Raw genomic sequence first — 13,069 nt, 5'->3', positions numbered from 1 at the left:
AAGCCCCTATAGTTAATAATGACTTAAATGACCGAAATCACTTAAGAAAACTCTCGATTAAAATCAGGTGGTTTTGCCTTCAAGATTTCAAAGTTTAGGTTTTCACGATTGGGTATGTGAAAATCAAATGGGAATGACTCAAAATAGGAACAATTATTTAAGGAATTTAAAAGGAAGAAAAGTTAGGGCTATCACAAATCCGGGGAAACCCCGGTGAACTCCCAGCTATCCTATTGTTTGTATCCTATTGTTTGGCTTTATGTATTTGGCTTTATGTATTTGAAATGATTTAATTTGATATTTCATTCCTGCAAATTATTTATGAGTTATGACTTATGTTTACACAATATCAGACTGTGCAAATAGCCTAAAAAGATAGGAGGATTTATACCGTACCACACGGCAACCTCGGAATCCTAAATTTTTAGGACTTATAATTGCTCAACAGAGTTGTGCAAAAAGCCTAAAAGTGATATGTGAGGGTTTACGTTGCGTTAGGTAAACTACCTCGAAGTCCTATGGATTGTTATTTAAACTAAGGAAAGTGTATAGCGTTGTGAAAATGTTTATGTGATGTGTTTTGCTGATCCACCTTGAAGTTGTTCCTCGTCGTGCTGCCCACGATGTTCGCTCTAAGCTCTTTATAGTAGCACCTCCTGGTTCAGTTTTGGTTTTGAAAATACACCTAACCACTAGGTTATCCTAATTTAAGGCATAGTGTAAAAACTAAGCAGTAAAACATGCAGTGTGAAAGAAAAGCAATAATGTACTGTACAGTAAAGAAGGACAGTAGCATGCTTATAAAAGAAAATACTGTAATGTAAATCAAACCTATACACCCGGGAGGCTCGTTGCTCGTTTAAGTCTAGCTATTGTGCGCTGTGTAAAAAAAAGAAAGTATGACCTGAAAAAGACTTAAGAGAAACAGGTAAATCGTAGGAAAAAGACAAACAAATAAAATAAAATATAATATCATATATAAAGGACAAAGAATAGGAGATTTATATGCGATATTGGGAATGTCCCCAATTGCCGAGAGGATTTGAGTGTAAGATAAACTCAAATCCCGGAGCATTGGGTTTCAGTTTTGGTCAAGTTAAGGTAAGAATTTCATTATTTGATTTAATTAAATCAGTCATGAACCACAATCTAGTGCACCCTCGTGTCTAGTGTCCTTCTAAACTAGGGTCAGATGTTTGGCTTCTTAGGATCATTTGAACATTAAAAGGATGAACTCTCTCAAGGTGTGCTCCTAAGACCTAGGAATTCTATACTTTAATTTGGGTCTGAAGTGTTCTAAAGTGTCTAACCTCAATTAAGTGTCTCTCAATTAATCCTCGAACATTTTTTAGATCAAGCTTAACTCCCTATCAGACTCCTAAAACCTAAGGGGGTGAATTTATAGTTTTGGCAAAAAGGGTTGTGAAGTGTGCTTCAATCCTAATCAGGGTAGTTGGATTTAAGTTGATTCAAAACTTAAGGGACCTAAGTGCAGGTCTACCGATCTTTCAATCCATGTCCCTAATCGTCATCTAAGCTCTCATTTTCTTTCAACCCTCAACTATTCTTCCAATTTACAATTTCATCTTTCATATGCAAAAGGAATGGTAGATGGTTCACTATTCTATCTCCCTTTAGGTTTTATCACCTCGAATATCCAAATCTTATTTTTAATTTTCTCTTCATTTCTCTTTTCCTCATATTTCCCTTAATATTATGACTCATTTCTGAATATAATTAAATCGAAAATTCTCATTTTTAACTTGACCTTTAAAAAAAAATAAAATAAACGAAAAGGAGACCGATCCATTTTTAAAATAAAGGCGAATCAATAAAGCTTAAAACAAAATCATGAATGTATCGGTCTAAAACATTTAAATTCGTTAAAAGGAAATGGGCGGATCAATCTAGAGAAGGATATCATTTCCAAATGTCAATCTTGCGCATTTCCAATCCCCTCATGAATTCAATTGATATTAAGTTTATAATTTCTTGAAACAAAGTTAAAAAAAAAAAAAAACTTTTCATTTGTCACAAAGCAAAAGAGAATAATTCATAGGGAATGAATTTTCAAATTTTCAAAAGCTATACCAATATCAATTCCATTTAATTCCACTTTTAAGCAAAAACTTCCTTTTCTTTTCACCATTTTTTTATTTCATAAACATGAATTCATCCATATAAGTGTCCAAGGTAATAGAGAGAAACACCCACTAGCTCAATCCATTCCATCAATAAATCACAAATTATAGCTCACGGGTAAGGCCAAAAGAGAGAAGAGAGCTCACGAATAGAACTTGGAAAAGGAGCAAAACAGCCGTCAAACCAGCTCAGCCGTCAAACCGGCTCCCAAACAAACTCATAAGTAAAACTAGGGAAAAGAGCAAAACAACCACCAAACCAAACCCCAAACCAGACTTAATTATTCCCTAAACTAGCTCACGGGTAAGGCCAAAAGAGAGAAGAGAGCTCACAGGTAGAACCTGGAAAAGGAGCAGCCGCCAAACCAGCCCCCAAACAAGACTTAATTAAGCCCTAAACTAGCTCACGGGTAAGGCCTGGAAAAGGAGCAACTAGAGCCCAACATATGGGCAAGCCAAGCCCAAGGAATGTTCCAAAACAATAAGAGATTTCAACCAACATAAGTCACTAAAAAGAAGCCCAGATCGAGCCAAAGTAAGAGGGAAACCGAGCCCAACACAGGGGCAAAACCAAGCAACATAGAGGCTAAACCAAGCTCAGTAAAAAGGCAAAATAAATGAGAGCATTTCCAATCAACATTTAATCCCAAAAGAAGCTCAATTTGATTCCACTAAACGGGCTAAAACAGAGTCATAAAAATCAAATTCCATAAAGCCACAACCAAGCCCAAGAAAAAAAGGCAAATTGAATCCAATACATGGGATAAGATAGAAAGCATGAAATGAACCCCAAACATATGTTTTTACCTCATAAAATAATTTTCAACATGTATTGCAACAAAAGGGCAGCAATAGGAACATAAAAAGAGCCCAAACATATTTTTTTTTTACCTCATAAAACAATTTCCAACATATATTGCAGCAAAATGGGAGCAATATGAAAATAAAACATAAGCCCAAATGTATTTTTCCATCCCATAAAATAATTTCCAGCATGCATTTCATGCTTCCAAATATTTCAAGCAACGAAAGTAATAGAGGCAGTCTTCAAACATGCTTTTTTCATATGTATTTATAAAGGAATAAAAATGCATTCCAAGATCACCTTAGCCATGCTTTCAAGTGCTTCAAGTAAGGAAAGTAAAGATGATCCATATATGTATGTTTCATTTCTCACCATCTAAGCAAATACTCATGCTTAAACTTCAAAATAAATTTCCATATTTCATGTCATCCGAAATGATGTAAAATAGAGGAGAGGAGAAGAATACCTCTTTAGTGCAGATTTAAAGCAAAACACTAAAATAAGATCGAAGAAAACACCACAAAAATTTCTCCTGAAAGCCTCACGCAAAATAGATCAGAAAGCCGCAAATCCTTCGAACGACAGAGAGGAAGGAAATCTTCTTTCGAACAATAGAGAAGGAGTAAATCCGTTTGCTAACCGTGAGAAAGGAAGAAAAAAACGCCTAGTTTTTTCTAAAAAATTTCTTCTCTCAAGAACACTTTCCCTTTCTCTCTCTTTTTTTTTTTACTCAAGTAGCCAGACAACCAAAAGAAGACGCCAAAAAACTCCTCTAATCACTCGTAAGCCAAAAAGCGAGAGAAACGAAAAGAAGTCACCTGTTTTCCGCCCTAACCAACCAATTGAAAAGAGGAAAAGAAGAGTCACAATAAAGAGGGAGCGAGTATAGCCTCGAGTAGGAGGAACGTCGGCCAGGTGGAACTTCGCAGTTGGAGGGCTGCTCGGTCAAGTGGACGGTCCGCTGAGGGTAATCGACAGAGGAAGGCCGCGTGTGAGGAGAAGAAGGCGAGTCATCTCATGCGCGAATGACAGAGAAGACGCGGGAGAGGAAAATTGGGCTCGGTGAGCCATGGCGCCGCTAGATCGATCCACGCCTAGGAGATGAGTCGCGGGAGTCAGGGCACGCCCGAGCTGCTCTCGGTCGAAGAAGGAAAAAAAGAAACAATGTCGTGGGTTAGGTGAATAGAGATTAGGTTTTATAAATATTATATAATTAAAAATATAAGTGTGAAAATACTTAATTTTTAAAGTAAAAAAATTGATTTGCACATTTTAATTTGTGTGAAATCATTGCAAATTGGATGTCCTTTTTAGGTAATTCTGATATTCCGGAGGTGCTGGCACGGTCTGCTTCGCCGTCGGAGGTCATCTCAACGAATTCATCGATTTGCGTGTCAATTTTCTTGTGTCGAAAATATGACAATATAGATGTCTTTTCCTACCAAAATTGGTGTCCCGGATTCTTTGGTGCAATCCACTTTGTCGTCGGAGGTTATCCGGAGATGTTCGCATTTTCACGCATCTTTTAGGCTTAATTGAAGTCCGATTTTGTGCAATTTTGGGAATTTTGTGCATTTGGTGTGTATATGTGACGAAAAAATTATGAGAAGGTTTTTCTAAAGCTTGGAGTCCTATTGGAAACTTTTCCCTTGAGTCTTCACAGAATAACCCATAACCACTCGTTGATAAGACGATGGTCTTGTGCCATAAATGCTAGACATCAAAGGAAAATGGGAAGTTGTTAGAATTTCTAAAAGAGTGTGTCTCAATTCTAGTTTTCTAAGATGGTCAATAGGAACTCCTAGAGCTAGATCCTAAGACCTTAAGGAAAAAGAAATGACCTCAAAAATGAGATCAACACCACCTTGTTATTTTCCTTGAATTTTATTCTTTTGAATATTCACTATTTCTTTAGATTCATATCACAGTATATGTCATCTCTAAAGACCTTTAAAAACTAGCCATAAAATTATAGATAAAAAAAATCTTCTTTTTAATTCTTTTTTTAATGATTTTGACAGGAATTCAAAAGTTTGTAGAGTGATTTTATTTACATTATGTAGAAAATTAATACAATCCTCTGAAAAGTTTTATTAGGAAACTTACAAAATCGAGGACTGCAAATTTGAGATAAAAATAACTACAAAATAATGTCAATAAGAAAGTCATATTGTTGAAATCAACAAAAGGAAGCACATCCAATCCAACGTTTTTGGTAAAGTTGTTGTAAGAACTTTGAATTGATGATCACTGCTTAAATTTAAAGTAGCGTGAACTAAAATTTCCTTGTTTTCCTCAAAATCTTATAAGCTAATCATTTTTCATAAGTATTGATCTATATTGCTGTTTATTAATGCTTCCGTTCAATTATTTACAGGGTTTATGTGAATGGAGGGATAAAGTCGCTCGTGAAGAGGATGAAAGTACTGGATATATATTACCAAACAAAGCTGTTCTTGAGATTGGTACTTGAACATACTTTGCTGTACCTCAGCCTTGTCATTGCTCGTGTAATGATCAAGCACTTAAAATTTACTTCTAATTTCCTTATGTATGATAGCTAGACAAATGCCTCAATCATCTGGAAGCTTACGTCGGTTAGTCAAATCAAAGCACCATTATGTTGAGCGCCACCTCAATGCTGTCTTGAGGATTATTAAGAATGCAATTTCTAATTCTTCTGCTTTTGAGAGCATTGCTGAAGAGATAAGAAAGGGGCGTGCTGAAGCTGTAAGTGAAACAGATTTGATCAGCTGAGCTTTTGTATTTTTGTTTAGGGAAATTTACATGCGCAGCAGACAATTCTTATATATTTACATCTCACGCCTAAACTTTCATATTTACATATATAGCACTTTGGTGCTTTAAAACTATATATGTGAAAAGGTGTATTACACTTTAAAAAGTGGTAATAGTGTTATTTTTGATATGATATTACATATTTGAGTGTTAGTGTGTAAATATAAAATTTTAGTTTTGAGATACGTAAATACATAAGAATTGTGTCCTATGTATGTAAATGCCCCTTTTGTTTTTTAGAGTCAAGCAGTGAGATGATCCGATGATGCAGTTAGCAATGCAAATTTCAGAAGCTGAGAACTCAGAATCTGTTAATCCTAATGAGCATGCTATGGACTGCACAGCTGCTGAAGGAGTTGGTAAAAGTTCCAATAAATTGGATATACTATCGGGGGCTGACAATATAAATCCTACAAGCATGAATCAGTCCCTTGGTCAAATCACTTCGGTTAGCAGACTTCAGGGAGAGAAGAAAATTCCAGAGTTGTCATTATTAGAAATTAGCTATTCATCCAAAAATGTTGATGCAGTTGAAACAGTTAAGAGGGACATGATTGACAATGAAGCTGCTTCATCTTCCCAACCAACCAAAGATGTAAGGCAATACATATTTTTTAATTTGGAGACCATTTTTTGCCTGTATTTATAATTTATTGACAACTATTTGCAGGGTACACCAACAGCTTCTGTTCAGGTAATGAAAAAGCCAGCATGCGCTTTTGGAGCTTTGTTTGGAAACACTTCGAGGAAGAAAACAAAACCTTTGAAAGGGAATGATTCAGAGCTGGTATGTGATATATCTTATGGCTATGTTAGAATTTATTTAGGGGCATTTGCGTGCATACCACACATTTCTCATGTATTTGCCTATCTAACACATAAACATTCATAGTTACATGCATGCCACTTAAATCTTTAACATCACATAAAAGGTACCACTATCACTACCTCTTTAAAAATGATATACACCTATTCATTCATAGATTTATGACTCCAAAGTTTTATAAGTGTAAATATCAAAATTTGGATGTTAGATATGTAAAAACATGAGAATTGTGTGATCTATGTAAATTTCCCTTTTATTTTCTTATATTGCTATGAATTTTACTGATTAGCTATAACAGATGGATATTAAGCTCTTATGATTTGCATGTTAATTTGTGAAGATATTTACCTTTGTTGAAATTTCTTTTAATGTTATAAAACATGGGTTTTTTTCCATTTCTCTGCTGTTTTTCATTCTGCTTCAATTTTCCGCTGAACTTGCACTGAAATTAACATACAGTTGAATTTGAACTTAAATTGAAATTTGAACCTGGACTGTTCATGTATAAGCTTAAACTTCTAATAAAGAATCCAGAATATGAGCTTGTAGTTTTAAAAGATTGAATTTGTTATTGAATGTATGCAGCTGAAGTTGATGAGGCAATCGAGCAGATTGATAAGTGAATCTTAATTGTTAAAAGTGAACAACTGAAGTTTTCTAAATATGATGAATCAAATGAGAAGGTTAATTTTAATTCTAATGATAATTATTACAAAGTTATTTCTACTACTGAAATTAAAATTGATTTATTTTTTGTTCTTGGTACTTAGACTCACAAATTCACATACAGAATCTTAGGGAGAAGAGTTCAACTTGCAATTGATTTTTGCACACTAGTTTTCCCACGAGATTGTTCTTTATCTTACTCTAACCTAACATGATTGTTCTCGATCTCTCTCATTGACGCTTGCCCACCTGCTACTTAGCTTCATTTGAAACAACAAGGAAGTTCTGTTCAGTTAGAGCGAACGCCGAAGATTGTAAAAAAATTTTGTTTGGTGAAATAGCGGGAGACAAACATCTCAGAAAGTTTTTTTGCAAGAATGATAATTTTTTGTTGTTTCATATCACAGGTCGTTTCGTCAAGTGACAAAGACAACTTTTAAAAGAAATTCACTAAAAGAAATTCACTAAACATTGTCGTTATTTGAAATGAAGCCTGAGGCTCTGTTTGGCGTAGCTGCAACTTTTCAACTGCAGCTCCGCTGCCCCAGGAAGCTGGCTGTCTGTTTGATGCAGCTGTGTGAAAACAGTTGTGGGGCAGTTATTTTTGGAAAAATAACCATACTGCCCATGTTTGGTAAAACTGTTTAAAAGAAGACTGTAACAATCATATTTTTGAAATTTCAGAAGTAAAAATTCATTTCCAAGAGCAAAAAGTTAAGGTACACCAATAATCTAATAGTGAGCCCCAAAAGTGAGGTCAATTCATGTGAAAAGTTTCATTCATCATAGAAGGTAAAATAAATCCAATTATTAAAAAGTACATACCCAAAGATAAAACACAGATAAAACTGAAAATTAACCAATGTCATATTCTTTAGCTAGAAACTTCATGCATTAGGTGGGTAAAGAAGTGGCTTCTAAAAGCAACCGGACCCAATAAAACCTGAGAAGAACAGTTAAATTCCCAATACAATATATTTTGTTCGATTATTTAATTGCAATCGATCTCAAATAGAGCCGCACCCCCCGATCGCCCAATGCTCCTCGCTTTAGTAACTTCTTCTCCGTCTTCGTCTGTTCACGGGAAGCGGAAGCCGTGGCCGCATCATCTCGCCGATGCACAGCAGCCCGTACGACGGAGAGCTGCTAATTCAAGGCGATGATCGTAGATCGGAAGCCGCTGTGCGCGTCTGGGAAGCGAAGGGAGTCTTCAAGGAGGCGATCGACCCAGGTGGAGCTGCGGAAGCGAAGAGGGTTTTGGGATTGGGAATGTTGGAGGTGATCGGAGAAGGATGTGTTACGGGGGAGGACGAGACGCTGAGAGAGGTCGAGGGTAGCCGAGTAATCCTTCGTGAACGAACGCTGGTCGCGGGGTCGATCCCGCGGCCCGCTTTTTCATTAAAATGTCAAAACTGTTGCAGCAACGCTTTGCTGCCGCCGCCGCCTCAAACCACGCAAAAATGCGTCCACGTGCCGTGCCGCGCCTCCGCAGCTGCTCCAAACGAGCCCTTAGTCTCTCTGTCTCTTGCTTTGCTTTCTTGTTTTTAGTTGGTCCATTTTTCTGCCCCCCTCTCATGAGCTGAGGAAGGAACTTGCTTGTCGGTTCAGTGAAACTATGTCATCAGTTCAATATATAAAAAAGAACAGCTTTTACAATCTTCCCTTTAAAAAAATCGTCTTAAAAAAATTTTAAGGATATGATAATAACAGTCATAGATACCTTAAAGAGGTATGGATGTCGTTGTTGCATTTTTATTTCTTCCATGTAGTATTTCTATGGGTTTTATATTTTCATAAAGTTCCTACGAATGGAATATAGTGGAGTCGTTCTACATCATATTTTAATATTGCCTTGGTTTTTAGATATGTTAGCTCAGATTGTTTGTCTATAGGATCTTTTGACCATTTGAGTGGTTTTATCAGCCATGTATCCATATGTGCTGGTAATGCTAGTTGTGTGTCACTTTTTACTTTTTCTTTTCCAATAATTTCATCTTGTTCTCTATATTGTCAGCTTAATTTTCTGAATTACTAAAATGTTTTACATCTTTCATTGGATTAAATTTGATAAATATAAACTTACTAACATTAAATCCACCAATCTGTCTTTAGCTTCATGATATTTGTTGTTTATCTTATATAGCATTCAATCTATCATGGATCAATTGAATCTTTTGAGTAGCATAATTTCTTAAATCAGCTTTAATTAATTTTATTTATTTTTGCCCAACAAAGAGGAGTTATGTATTTCCATTCATAGAGTGTTTCATATGATATCATACCAACACTTAATTGAAAATTATCATTGTAAGCAAATTCTATTAGTAGTGGATGTGATTCCTAGCATCCACTAAAATCAAGAACACAAAAGCTCAGTAAATCTTTAAAGTTCAAATTGCTTCTTTTGACTTACTATTAGTTTGTGGGTGGAATGCATTACGAAAAGTCAGTTTAGTATCTAAAGATTCTTGATTCTTCTTTCACAACTTAGATGTAATCCTATTATCTATATCTGATGCGAGCTTACAATCTCATTCATTTATTAGTTTGCTAATTTTTTAGAAGAATCATTTTCTTTAATAATAACCCATATAGTGTACCATCCATTTTAACTTTGGTAACTCAACAAAAAAAGAAGAAAATCTATAGCTATTTCATCTCATTTTCATTTTAGTACTAGCAAAGATTGTAACAATTCACTTGATCTTTTGATGTTCGGGTTTAACCATTTAGTAAGTAGGATAATTTGCTCCAAATTCTATGCTTGTGTTACGACAATTTAGAATGTTTTTTTGGCTTTTAGCGTATATTGTTACTTCTTGAATGGATAGACTAGCTAAAGAAATGCACTTATAAGATTTTTTTCCTTAAATAATTAACATTTGGAATGTTAACTATGGGTTTGTTTGGGGCAGCTGCAGCTTAATAATAAGCTACTGCGCAGAAGCTGTTGCGTATAAACTAAATGTATGTTTGTTTTTTGTAGTTTGAAAACTGCTGTGCTGCAATTATTTTTGGACAAATGATCATTTTGTCTCTATATAGTAATGTTTTTTGCAACAAAATTGTTCATTCTAGTACTTTTATATTTTAAAATCAAATATACAGTGCAAGACATTATAAGATAAAGATAAACATCTCACTAAATAGTCAGTAACATGACTACCAAAATTAAGAAATGGACAATTAAAATAATAATTAATAATAAGATAATATTATTTTTAAAATACTGACGACATAGGTCACGAGCTCAGCCATCTTCTAGGTATACTTTTCATGCCCGATCACTCTTAGCGGTGGAATTTTCCAATCCATCTATCCATCGAAGATAATCACAATTTTTTGTGTCTCTGAGGGCACCTGTAAAACTGTTTCTCGTAGATATGTGGCTGGCGTGAAGCGAGCAAGGAACATTGAAGTTCATTGTAGCAGTGCAATCTTCTAGAGGTGCCGAAAATCTTCGAGCTCATCTTTCCTGAAGGCTTAAAAAAACATACCCTTAGACATTACATAATTAAAAATTGATAACAGAAGTAATTAATTAAAGTTTTATGCAGCTGTGAGATTTCAGAGAACTCAATATATAAACCAACAAATCTTTCACTATAAGAAGACAATAGAACTTACAAAAAAAAATCTTGATTGCCTTCAACCCACGTAATATCAAGTTCATGTATGTCACACATATGCATATCATAAAAAAAGACAATCCAAAAAAACCTAAAAAACTGTAGCACTGAAAAAAGAGAGTAACTTAGTTAACTTCATCAGGATTTCACATGTGACACCAACCAATAGCGACATACATGTCATCCAGAAACCTAATAAAGTCAAACGTCTTATCATAGACCTCTAAAACCCATCAAAAGAAAAAAAAATAATATGCAAAAAGAAAAAGAACATATACAACTTTGCATAAAAAACCAATACGGTAAATATCAAATGCATAATTAACAAAAATATACATAAATTGTATAAAATACTGATACAATAAACAATGAATATCTGCAAAACACTACAATTGACAGAAAAAAATAGCATTCCCTCCAATCATCCTTCAACTATCGCATCCGTAATTTGCTCCATCAACTCTGGCATCTCAATTGCACCTTCCCATCTTGAGCGAACCTTGGGAACATCATTTTCAGCCTATGACAAACACTATCCAAGAAGGTACTCATATGCCTCGACAGGGACGTGCATGAGTCTCGTCAACTCTACAAAAGTTAATGTCGTTGCGGGAAGGATATCAAATATAATTGTTGAGAGTTATCATGACAATCAAAACATGCGTCTGTTTGGGAAACAAGTAAGATGACTTCGCGTAGTACAATTTATTTATTCTTTCAAATACCAAAAGTCCTCTCAATGACACCACTTTAAAAAAAAGTTTTTGTTAACATTTCTTTCTTGCTCCACGTGACATTGCTCGTTCGCTCAAAGGTTGTTATGTGATATCTCGTATCATAATAGGGGATAGTGTTTGAGATACTATCGCTGCAACGGATACTCATCATCGACTGAATAGTATTTACTTGATGTTAATTGAATGATTAGTGCTGAAGGAAAAAAAAATTAAGAGAGTAATTTAGTTTTAAGCGAACTTGTGGGTGGATAAGGGAAGTTATATTTGTTATTATATGTTGTAGATTTAAAAATTTGACTATCATGTGCACTGTCCTCTCAACTGACTATGCCTAAAGTGAAACAGTTGTTAAAGTTGCATATCGCCACGACATTCTACGTCGAGGACCCATAATGACTAATAAATGTGATCTGTTCATCATTTGAAACTCGTGCATTAACGTGTGTTTCATTAATTGCTTCAATACAATTCTAGAAAGATAATGTAGGATTACGTAATTACGATATTCATATGAAAATTAAATGCAATAAATAGGAGAAATTATCTTAAAGCGAAAAATACTGTGTATTGTGTGAAATCTCTGTGGGGGCGATCACGACTTTATATATGCTTAAAAATATAAGATAAATATTTCAATAATGTTAAAGTCAAATTTTTCAACGCAAGTATACGTATCGCTCAAGTAATATAGGGCTCTCATGGAGTCCTAGATATCGATCCCATAGGGAGTAATTTTAGAACTACAAACTAAGATTTTAGAAAAAGCAATACTTTAATCACAACAACGAATTTCAATTTGTTTATCTGTCACTAATAGGCAATTGAAATAAATATGTAATTTTAATAATTACTAAATAACGAATGATACTAATGAAGGTTTAAATGTGATATTCAATATATAAGAAAACTTTCTTCTCCTTATGAAGAAATTATATTGAATGGATAAAGTGAATTAGTTCAAATTATATTGTGTCAAATAGAAGCATACATATTCTTTACCCTTTGGTGCAGGCATAAAGAACATTGTCTAATCCTATGCTTGTTTACTGAATCTACGGCTAGGCTGGGAGGATACCGATAGGACCGAATTGAAGATTTTAGTCTGTCACTCTAAAATCTTCAATTCTACGCCCGATAATATTATTTCTCTAGTTATTTGCACCCAACTTTCAAGGGCTTTGACCTCCCTGAATCTTGGATGTAATCCTCACTTTAGTTGTAAAACTAAACATATTTTAGCAAATCAATTCGCCAGATTGCAAGTAAATTAAGATCGAAGTGAAAAGATAATCACAGTTTCTTAAACAATTTCATGGCTTCACCAATTCAAATCACCATTTCATAAATCTCAAGACAAGGAGAAAGACAAAGAAAATGACTCAGATCTCATGAGAAAAACACAACAAAACTCGGAATTCATATATAAAATCAACCTCATACAAACTACAACAAGTAAATAATTTATC

General features: G+C 34.6%; 1 protein-coding gene across 1 annotated transcript in view; it reads left to right on the top strand.

The window, feature by feature from the left end:
• The window catches only part of LOC110028566 (protein RRP6-like 2), a 45,387-nt gene that overhangs the window by 23,450 nt on the left and 8,868 nt on the right, over positions 1–13,069 (top strand). The window contains exons 10-13 of the mRNA XM_020730469.1: positions 5,324–5,411; positions 5,507–5,676; positions 6,017–6,340; positions 6,416–6,532. Coding sequence (XP_020586128.1) covers positions 5,324–5,411; positions 5,507–5,676; positions 6,017–6,340; positions 6,416–6,532 — 699 coding nt within the window. The remainder of the gene's footprint in view (positions 1–5,323; positions 5,412–5,506; positions 5,677–6,016; positions 6,341–6,415; positions 6,533–13,069) is intronic.

The sequence above is a fragment of the Phalaenopsis equestris genome, unplaced genomic scaffold, assembly GCF_001263595.1.
Source record: "Phalaenopsis equestris unplaced genomic scaffold, ASM126359v1 Scaffold000513, whole genome shotgun sequence".
Lineage (NCBI taxonomy): Eukaryota > Viridiplantae > Streptophyta > Magnoliopsida > Asparagales > Orchidaceae > Phalaenopsis > Phalaenopsis equestris.
The sequence above is the reverse complement of the archived record's forward strand: the minus strand, read 5'-3'. Positions and strand labels throughout refer to the sequence as shown.